The 11279-nt window shown below is 46.1% G+C and overlaps 1 protein-coding gene across 1 annotated transcript; it reads right to left on the bottom strand.

The window, feature by feature from the left end:
* Positions 1 to 8636: 8636 nt before the first annotated feature.
* Positions 8637 to 10040, bottom strand: LOC128063709 (solute carrier family 2, facilitated glucose transporter member 3-like). The gene has a single exon (XM_052656523.1). It carries the CDS (start codon positions 10038 to 10040, stop codon positions 8637 to 8639), a length of 1404 nt encoding a protein of 467 aa, XP_052512483.1.
* Between the last annotated feature and the right edge of the window lie 1239 nt (positions 10041 to 11279).

Raw genomic sequence — 11279 nt, 5'->3', positions numbered from 1 at the left:
AGAGTCTCTAGATGAAAGTGAAAGAGGAGAGTGAAAAAGTTGGCTTCAAGCTCAACATTCAGAAAACTAAGATCATGGCATCTGGTCCTGTCACTTCATGGCAGATAGATGGGGAAACAGTGGAAACAGTGTCAGACTTTATTTTTTGGGGCTCCAAAATCACTGCAGATGGTGACTGCAGCCATGAAAATAAAAGATGCTTACTTCTTGGAAGGAAAGTTATGATCAACCTAGACAGCATATTAAAAAGCAGAGACATTACTTTGTCAACAAAGGTCCGTCTAGTCAAGGCTGATTTTTCCAGTAGTCATGAATGGATGTGAGAGTTGGACTATAAAGAAAGCTGAGTGCAGAAGGATTGATGCTTTTGAACTGTGGCGTTGGAGAAGACTCTTGAGAGTCCCTTGGACTGGAAGGAACTCCAATCAGTCCATCCTAAAGGAGATCAGTCCTGGATGTTCATTGGAAGGACCGATGCTGAAGCTGAAACTCCAGTACTTTGGCCACCTGATGCAAAGAGCTGACTCATTTGAAAAGACCCTGATTCTGGGAAAGATTGAGGGCAGGAGGAGAAGAGGATGACAGAGGATGAGATGGTTGGATGACATCACTGACTCAATGGACATGTTGAGTTTGCGTAAACTCTGGGAGTTGGTGATGGACAGGGAGGCCTGGCATTCTGTGGTTCATGGGGTTGCAAAGAGTCGGATACAACTGAGCGACTGAACTGAAACTGAAACTACAGAGGGCATAGCAGCCCACTCCAGTGTTCTTGCCTGGAGAATCTCATGGACAGAGGAGCCTGGCAGGCTACAGTTCGTGGGGTCACTAAGAGCTGAGCATGACTGAAGCAACTGAGCACACCCACTCTCCAGCGTGGGGGTCCCCAACCCAGCAGGACCCCAAGCAGAAGAGGGGCTTAAAATCTCTGATGTTAAATCAAGCAACACAAGCATTGAATAAGTAAGGTGCCTGTGTCCAATCTTGTACAAACGGATGGAAGAGGATGAAAAGGATGTGATGGTCCTTTTTCCAAGGAGCTCTTGGAGAGCTCCTTGTTTGCTGGGAGAGCTGAGCTCACAGGCAGAGAAGTGATACTTGATGTCAGAGGTCAGGAGCTCTGCGCCTCACGAAGGAAAACCTGGAGCAGGAAGTGGAGGGGTGAAGGGTGGATGGGGGTACTGCTGAAGGGTTTACTAGATTCTGACTTGCATCAAACATGCTAAGACACTGGGCACAGACCTTCAAAATGGGACTGACATGTAGTAGTGGACTCTTTGTTATTGTTTAGTAGCTGTGTTGTGTCCGACTCTTTGTGACCCAATGGACTGTAACCCACCAGGCTCCTCTGTTCATGGAATTCTCCAGGCAGCAATACCGGAATGGGTTGCCATTTCCTTCTCTAGGGGATCCTCCTGGCCCAGGGACTGAATCAACGTCTCCTGCATTGGCAGGGGAACCCTTTACCCCTGAGCCACCTGGGACGTTCCAGTTGATTTTTACACTAACTGACAAAAAAATTGAAGTATAATCCATTTAAAATAGTCTAAACTAAAAAAAAAATTCAACCACACAAGATGTAAAAGAGTGGCTGAAGCTGTGTGGAGAGTTTAGTTCTTTTTTATGGCTGAGTAACTGTATGCAATGAGCAAGCTAATATTTTTCTTTCTTCCTCTGGTTGTTGATTACACTCTGGTACTTTCTGGTGAAAATTGATCTTGCTGTACACTTCCGAAGCATGCACTTTCCTCTATGCATATTATATTTTTAAAAGATTACATAGAAATTGTACAGCGTTGGGAATTCCCTAGAGGTCCACGGGTAAGGACTTAGCAGTTTCCCTGCTGTGGTCCGGGGGTTCATTCTCTCATCTGGTAACTAAGTTCCCAAAAGTTATGCCAAAAAAAAAAAAAAAAAAAAAGTACAAGGTCAAAGTCATTTTGTCCACTGGGAAAATATTTATGGCTGTAAATGCATCCCACATTCACACTCCATAGAGGCTCAGAGTGTCGTTGAGCCAGCAGACCCTCCAGTGCCAACAGCCAAGACATATCTGGCAGGGCCCCACCCAAGACGGAGAAAAGCCTCTGGCAAGGGGCTCGCAGGATGAATCAGGTAGTAGGGCACCACGAGGGTGAGTGCCACTGAGACACCAAAATACGCCTCAAAGCGGATGAACATCGTGATCATGATGCTGCAGGGGATGGACCGCTGAGGATTTAGGGCCTCTCCCCTGCGAGATGGGAGGAGGTATTGGATCAGGAAAACACACCACAGTGGAAGCATGAAATCAAATTCCTTCCTCCATGTCCAGAAGCAGGCTAACCTTCTCCCAACCCCTAAAGCCAAGGGCAGCCCAAACTGTGCCCAAGCCCCCAATGGGACACACAATGACCATGTTACTGCTTGTGGAAATGGAATCAAAACCAAAAAATGCACAGAAACATGTTACTGCTCCATGGAGAATCCCATTAAAGCCAAAGGGCACACACCCTGCAGAACCCAGAGGGCCCAAGCTATGGTGAGAGAAGGGATGAGGAAGAACACGGTTGAGTTGTATTCAGCCATCTCTGCTTAATACTCTTCCCTTCATATCACAAGTGCTGGGCTCCAGGACCCCCATCACCTGGATCCGTCAGCCCCAGTCTCTTTAGTCCCTCTGGATCCAGATGTATTCAGCTTATAGTCCTGTTCCGTGAGCTTCCAGCTGTGCAGGTCTCCCTTAATGAAGCCAGAGAGGATGATGAAGCTGAGAACCTAAATGTTGATGCCCGTGAACACTTTGTAAACCCGGGCTGACTCACGAGCTCCCAGAGCCAGTACTCCTGTGGGAAAGATGGAATATGAGACATTCAAGATAATTAAATCCATAGACAGTTACCAAGAGCTGAGGGATTGGTGCTGGACAGATGAAAATGTTTGCTCAATGGGTATGGGATTTCTTTTTGAGGTGATAAAAATATTTGGAAACTCACTTGATAGGGATACTCTTTTGCTATTTTGAGTTGGATGATCTTGCTTACAGATTTGAAACATGCTTGGCCTTGAAATCAAATGTTTTTATTTAAAAATATATTTGGAACTCAATGGAGGTGGTTGCCCAACATTGTGAATGTACTAAGTACCACTGAATTGTACACTTTAAGATGGTCAATTTCTTACATGACAATCATCTCACAGTATATACATCCACCAAATCATCACATGTATACTTTAAATTTGTGCAGTGTTGTATTCATATCTCAATAAACCTAGGAAAAATAATAAAATGTTTAATTTTGTGCTATGCTAATTTCTCCTCAATTAAAAACACAATTTGGTCTTAATACAGAAGAGATACTAATAGGTCCAAGTAAATGAATCTCAGCCTGGGAATGATTTTGTCCTGTAAGGAACATTTGACAATGTCTCCAGATATTCTGATTTTCACAGTTTAGGAGGTGGGTATCACTGGTATCTAGTGGGTAAATGTCAGAGATGTTACTCAACATCCAACAATGATTTTCTAAAAAAGTTGAAACGCACACCCCTACACCTATGAATGATCCAACCCAAACTGTCAATGATGCCAAGAATGGGAAACAATGGTCTGTGTCTTGCTTTTCTGCCTCTCACATCAGAGACCACTCCAGCCCTAATCCCCCACCATTCTGCCGCCCAAGACCTTCCCACCTCAGCTCCCCCTCCACACTCTGCTCTTCCCATTCTGTCTCAGACCCCTGACTCACCAGTGACCAGCAGCACCAGGCCCAGGGTAAAAAAGTCTGGGTACTTGGCCAGGAAACGGCATACACGGAGAGAAAGTTTCCTGTAACGCCTGAGAGATGTGGTTTGCTGGCGACGGAATGAAACACCAACACTGCAGAGTGGTTTGAATCTTTATATTTTAACACTTGCTTCTTACAGCTACTTTATTTTATATCCCTTGCACAACAACCTACAGGGCAAGCTGCCACGCACTATGATTCAAAGACTATACAGTGCGCAGGCGCAGGGCGAGATAACCTTTACCTTGACTTATTTACTGCAGCTAAGACTTTGTTTTGGGGAACTTCCTTGTCAACTTAGAATCCGTTTTGTCCCAGGGTCTGTTCCTTTTGAGGAATCAGAGAAACATCCTTGTGTGCAAGAAATGTTCTTTTCCCACGGGAACAAACAGGAGTCTTAGCTGAACATCTCGTTTGCAAGAATGTTCAGCTCAGGTTGAGAGTCTCGTTTGCAAGCACTTCTCAACCTTCCTTAAACCTAGTTCCCTACACTGGGCAGAACATCTCGTTTGCAAGAATGTTCAGCCCTGGTTGAGAGTCTCGTTTGCAAGCACTTCTCAACCTTCTTTATACCTTGTTCCCTACAGTGGTTCCCAATGAGGCTGCCAGGCCTGGGCTAAGCTGGTGGTGCCTGCAGTGGCAGAAGGAATATTCACAAAATTGTGTGTGTGTGTGTGTGTGTGTGTGTGTGTGTGTGTGTGTGAGTGCGCACGTGCTCAGTCTTGTCTGATTCATTGCGACCCCATGGACTGTAGCCCGCCAGGCTCCTCTGTCCATGGGATTCCCCAGGCAAGAATACTTGAGTGGGCTGCCATTTCCTCCTCCAGGGAAGCTTCCCACCTAGGGATGGAAGCCACGTTTCTTGACTTCTGCATTGGCAGGCAGATTCTTCACCACTGCACCACCTGGAAAGCCTTCACAAAATAGGTCAGCTATTTAATGTGCTAGGAGGAGATCAATGTTATGCAAGAAAATATCACAGGAAATTGGGACCAGGAGAGCTGGAAAGTGAGACTAGAAAATTTAAAACCAGATATAAGGGAAAATTCCATGAAGGCAGCAGTTGAGCAAAGACTTCAAAATGGTGAAGGGATGAGCCCACGGGACATACCTTCTTCTCACACACTCCGTACAGTTCCCTGACCCCTGGGTTCTTGGTTCATCATTTAAAGAGAGCAGGAGAGAGGTGAATAGAATGACATTGTGGGAGTTTCCTGCCACTGTTATCCTCTTTACCCCCAAGGTGGATAACAAGGTTCTCATGAATGAATGAAGAGTGAAGAACTAAATCCTGCCTCTTTGTTTCCTGATCTTAAACCCACAACTTCCCCTGATCCATCATCTCACTGATGGCAAAGGACAGTATGAGGTTCCAGTCAGGAATGAAGTTGCACAATTGACCCACGGTGATGTAGCTGTAGATACGCAGTACCAGAGCACGGTACCTGGGCCCCAAACTCAGCATAGCAGAGCCCAGACATCACATGACAGGCCAGCCACCAAGAAGGAGATGACAATAGCTGGTCCAGCAACAGACAGGGCGACTGCACCAGTGAGGACATACACGCCGGCTCCCAGGGTTCTGCTCACACCCAAGGCCACCAGGTCAAGGGTGTTCAGATGAGCTTCGGGACTTTCAGACTCCTCTACGGGTTCCAGCGGCCACCAGAAGCAGTTTGCCCACCAGCTTCTGGGCAAACTGTCAAACATACTAATGCAGCATCCTAGACACAGATGAGGAGGTTACATTCTGCAGAGGAAACGAGGCACAAAGCCATGGAGAACGCCATCTGCCCTCGGCCCTGCAAGTCCAAGTCCACAGGGCAGTGGCCTTGTGAGGGAAGCTCTCCGTCTCCGAGCTCTGGTTTCTACAGACACAAATGAAACTTTTAATACATTTCAAAGTTATTGGAAGTATAAGAGGATTGAGGGGAGCAGAAGATGCTGCATCAAAATGGGCCACATTACTGAAACGGACACAGACGTTTTTAAGATGGCAAACTTTACGCTCTGTGGTATGTTACTACCATTTCCTAAACTGCTGCCATGGTGAATAATAGAGCCAGCTTCACAGAGTTGTGGGTCGGAGCAAACCTGATGGTAAGTGAGTATAAATCACCATACAGTCACCCCTGAGGTGTAACAATCTGGGGGTCCTCAAGACCCTTACATCATCCCTGCGTCCACAGAGAAGGAGTCTGCCAATACAGAGGGTCAACATTATACAGGAGACTGACATCAGTATTTACATCACAAACCCTGTATAAGGAGAATCGTTACTATTCTTTCTTTTTTTTTTGAAAGCAAGCAACATTAATTTATTAAGTCTGCAAGGCAATGCACTAAGGCTTTTTCATTTCATCTGCACATGATAAATGAATATGACTATTTTCATTTGTACAAAACTATTGTATAAGAAACTTATTTAGGTTACAACAAGCACTGAGCAGCCACATGGTGTATAAAGCTCATTTGTTGTTACAGAGGAAGGTTCCCCCCACCCCCACCACCACACACACACAAAACCAAGCCTGTGATGTTATATATGTACAATCAGAATTTTATTTCAAAACAAAGAACCGTAGCAACAATAATAGAAAAAATCCATTTGGAAATTATTCACAGCCTGGTCACTGAGAACTGGGAACAATTCTATGCTGCGCCAATGCCGACCCACTGGGCTGAGGAGTCGGAGCAGAGGTGCAGCTGGAGGACAGGCCCCCGTCACGCAAAGCCCTGTCCCAAGGCTCTGCGAGTTTTATACCCAAAGCCTCAGCAACCAGAGGGAATGGTGAGAACTTAGAACCAAAATACTGTCATAGGCGAGGGTTTGACTGAAGGGCTTGAAATATGTAAGCATCAAAGAGGGAAAGGGAGATCAGACAACATATGAAAGAGGGATGAAGAGCCCAGTCTCCACTTCTAAAAATACTGGATGATCCTGGAGGTGGCCGTGGGCTGCGGTAAATGTAATCCCTCCATCCCAGCAAACCCTCTGGCCACCCAGATCTAGCAGCTTATTGTTCCCCTAAGAATGCCTCCCTCTCCCCCATGACGCCCTTCCAGCGCACCCAGGAGGCTTCATGTCTTGGTCTCACACTCCTTCCTGTCTTCTCCTGCTCTCTGAGTGGAGAGTGAGTCCTCTGCTCTCAGTCTCAATATTTAGGGAGTTCTCTCTGTCCTCTCCAACAAGGAAAGGCAGCCAGGTGAGGCGGAGCTCTGAAGTTTCAAAGAAAACCATTGATGCAGATTCCACCCAGCAGAGGCAGGGTTGTTTACATATACACGAGTGAGTCCGAACACATTAGACCCAACAGGGGCCTTAGGAACCTAACAAGATAACCAACAACTGCTTTGTGACGGTGCACACACGTTCACGCTCACGTGTGGGCCTTGCTGCACATCCACACAGACTGTCACGTGTGGTCTACAGGAAAGTTCAAGTCCCTCCGGGGGCACCTAACATAACACTATGGTAACGTGGTAACAAGGGTAATTTGACATAGTAAACAGACATAAACAAGCATGAGATGCCCCTCATGTCATGTCAACTGGATAATAATAGTTCAGGGAAAAAAAGTCATCTTCCAGCGCTGAGGTTACAGATTCCAAGTTAGCTATAAACATCTTTGAGTTCTTTTAAAGCTATGGCTTAAAGCAAAATAAAAATCAACACCTAAAATCGTCTAAACAACAAACTGAACAAATAATGAACCTCTACCAAGAATCAAGATTTTTGGTTGCTCACTTGGGAGGCTCTCCCACCAGATGGGTGATAGGGATATATATATATATTTAAAGTGAGTTCACTACAGAGAAAGAAGCTGCTTGGTCCAATGAGGGGAGAGAGGATTTGTAGAAATAACCATCCCTTCTCTGGACTCCATCCAAAATTAGAACCTATAAACCCCTATTAACTACAATGCCCACCTTAGCAATAATCCTAGATTTCAAGTAATACTACATATAATCTTAAACGAAGAAAAAAGTTCCAAAGGAAACCAATAGCTTCTTTATACAGGCACATGACTTTTCTGATAAAGTTGAGAGTTTTTATCCGAAGGAGAGAAATTGTTAAGAGGCAACGTGCAAACCTCACACACCACATCACGTATCCTCCAATCATGCATGACGTTTCTCCCTAAATCCTTCCCTTCTTATTGTACCTTAACCTCTTCGGTATAAAATCTTCCACCCTACAACCTCTCCTGAAGCACCTCCCTCTAACCTCAATTTCCTTATGCTTTCATTATTTGGTAAAATTACTTTATATTTCAAACAATAAATATTTATGCAATAAAACCAGAAGATAAAATAAATAAAGCTCAATTTAAGTTGCTCAGCAGAGCTGCACGGAAGAGAAGAAGGAGCTCTTATGGAATCCCTCTCTGCCCCCTACTGTTGAGTGTACCTGCTTCCTGGTGAGTCTGAGGCTGGAGGAAAGATGCCTTCTAGCCCACTCCCCAAAATGCCCTGAGGCAATTTTAGAACCTTAGGGAGCATAGCTGGCCAAGTTGTCACATACCAAGCGGCCAATCCCTCCTGAAATGAAGGTAGGTTTACTTGGTCTTTCCTGAGCTGAAGAGAATGTCCAAGAAATGAAATTTTTAAAAGCCATTGATGACAACGACTGACCCCAGCCTTGGGATCCTCTGAGTGCCCATCGAGTGTGTGGATGAGAAAGGAATGGAGTAGCAGCATTCAGAAACAGTCTTGGGTTACAACCTGATGAGGTCTCTCTGCTTGCTCAGGGGGAGGCTGCTTTTTGTGACTGGAGGTAGGAGGCATGTCTTAGGTGGTGTCCATCATGGGCTGGATGCTGTTCATCTCCATGATGGGGCCTTCCTCACCACGGGTTCCTGTCTGCACCTACCCTTCAAAGGCTCGTGTAATTTCCTCAAAAGTCCTGCCACGGGTCTCGGGAACTTTGAAGAAGGTGAAGACCCAGAAGATAATAAGGAAGATGGTGAAGAAGATGAAAATGTAGGCGCCTAAGTACAACGTGGCCAAGGGGAAGGACAGTCCAACCAGGAAGTTGGAGGTCCAGTTGGAACAACCAGCCACTGCCATGGCAGCCGGGCGGGGCCCCTGGCTGAAGAATTCAGCCACAATAAACCAAGGAATGGGGCCTGGGCCAATTTCAAAGAAGGCCACGAAGACCAGGATGGCCACAATACAGATAAAGCTCATCCAGCTATAATCAGTCTTTAGTAACAAAGAAATCATAATGAGGATGGAACAAAAAGCCATCCCTCCAAGTCCAGTCAGGTGTAGAGTCCTCCTCCCAGCCCTTTCCACCAAGAACAGAGACACCACAGTGAAGATGGTGTTGACCACACCTGTGCTGATAGTGGCATAGACTGGCTCCTGGATACCCGCGTCTTTGAAGATTCCTGTCGAATAGTAGATCACCGTATTGATCCCAGAAAGCTGCTGGGAGAGCTGGAGCATGATGGAGACAATGATGGGTTTCCGGTAGTTGGGGGCACGGAAGAGCTCTAGCACAGTGATTTGCTTCTCCTGCGACATCCGCTCACTCTCATCCTTCATATCCTGGATGTCCTGAGCCACATCCTTGGTGCCCCGTAATCTCTGGAGGACCTCCTTTGCCTTCTCCTCCTCCTTTCTGTTAATGAGCAAGAATCTAGGACTTTCAGGGCAAAATGGAAGGGCAGCGCACTGGATAATGGCTGGTAAGATGGTGAAGCCCAGGAGCAGAGGCCAGAGATCTTTAGTCCCCAAGATGACTTTTAGACCAAAGATCTGGGCCACCAGAATTCCGATAACAATGCCCAGCTGGTTGAGAGTACCAAAGGCGCCCCGCAGGGTGGTAGGTGAGATCTCTTCAATGTACATGGGCACGAATCCTGTGCAGAGTCCGCAGAAGACGCCGATAACCAGTCGGCCCACGATCAGCATTTCAACCGACTCTGCTATTTTGCAGAATCCCATAAGGCAGCCACCAGCTATGGCCAACAGGTTAACAATAAGCATTGAATTGCGCCTGCCAAATCGGTTGACAAAGAGTCCGATGGAGAAGGAACCGATCATACCACCCACGGAGAAGATGGCCACAGACAAAGACCACAGGAAAGTGAGGAGCATGCTGGACGGGGGGGTTTCTGACCACTCTTCCAAAGCATAATTGAGAAAGTCCTTTATGATTGCCTCAGGAGCATTGATGACTCCAGTGTTGTAGCCAAACTGGAAAGAGCCTATGGTAGCAACTGAGGTGGCGAAGATCAGAGGTGCAGTGATCTTTGTGGTTCCCATGGCCCTAATTTAATTCTTTTCAAATCTTTGATAAAGATCTAGGAGTGGGACTCCAGAGGCCCCTCTTCCAGGCGCAAAACCTCCAAAATGTCCTCTCTCGGCGGCAAGTTTTCCTCCAGGTCCTCAGTCTATTATTTCTATATTAAAGAGTCTAAAAAGAGTCTCACAACCTCTAGACTTGATCCAATCCCCCTCTCCCCACCTCTTCTCACACAAACACAACAGCTCTCAGCTTATTCTGCTTTCATCTGGAAAATGGGTCTCTCCACCCACAGACTGGAGCCAGGCTGACCCCCCTGCACTCTGGGGTTGCAGAGGTCTCTTTGGGAGGATGTGAACTCAGCGCCCAGTCTCCCACAGAAGAAGCTGATCCGAGACTTACTGGATCCTTGGAGCAGAGCCTGGAGCACCGGGTCAGTCAGGGAGGCTGAGGGCAAGGCGCACGGGGCTGGAGCTGAGACATCTCCAAGAACCGAAGCGGGGAGTCCTGAGCACAGAAGACAGTCCTCACCCCAGGGCTGTTGGGGTGGAGATGGGGCTGGGTGGGCGGGGAGCAGTGTGGCTATCAGCCCTGACTCTTCTGTGGTTACCCTAGGCGGGGTGGTTCTGAGAGGTTTTTTTATGTGTGGTAGAATACCCATAACACAAAATTGACCATTTTAGCCATTTTTAAGTCTGCAGGTCAGTTGTGTTAAGGACCTTCAAATTTTGTGCAAACTTCAGAAGTTTTTCATCTTGCAAAAACATCAGTTCTGTTCCATTCAATAGTAATTCCCATTTCCCATTCACAGTTCCTGGCAATTACCCGTCTACATTCTGTCTCTATGAATCTGACCATTCCAGGTGCTTCATTTTAATTGAAGTCATTCAATATTTCTCCTTTCCTGTGAGGTTTATTTTAGCTAGTAAAATGTCCACAAGGCCATCCCTATTGTATCTTGTGTTAAAATTCCCTTTCTTTTTAATGGTGAACAATACTCTATTGTGGGTACCTACCATATTGGCTTATAAATGGAAAACTTGTGTTGCTCTCATGCTTTGGTTATTGTGAAATATGCTGTGAATAGGGATTTGCAAATATCTCTTCCAGAGTGTGCATTCAATCCTTCTGCGTACATGATCAAAAGTAGAATCACTGACTCAAACAGTTATAAGATTTTTATCTGCTTCTGATGGAGAAGATGTTCACATATTGAAGTGTGGGGACAGTGTTTTGACTTATAATACATGATTCGGCCT

This window comes from Budorcas taxicolor, chromosome 18, assembly GCF_023091745.1.
Source record: "Budorcas taxicolor isolate Tak-1 chromosome 18, Takin1.1, whole genome shotgun sequence".
Lineage (NCBI taxonomy): Eukaryota > Metazoa > Chordata > Mammalia > Artiodactyla > Bovidae > Budorcas > Budorcas taxicolor.
This window is presented reverse-complemented; position numbering and strand designations above follow the sequence as displayed.

Excerpts from the sequence above, each read along its gene's own strand:
- LOC128063709 (XM_052656523.1), bottom strand. The coding sequence starts at position 10,040 with ATGGGAACCACAAAGATCACTGCACCTCTGATCTTCGCCACCTCAGTT.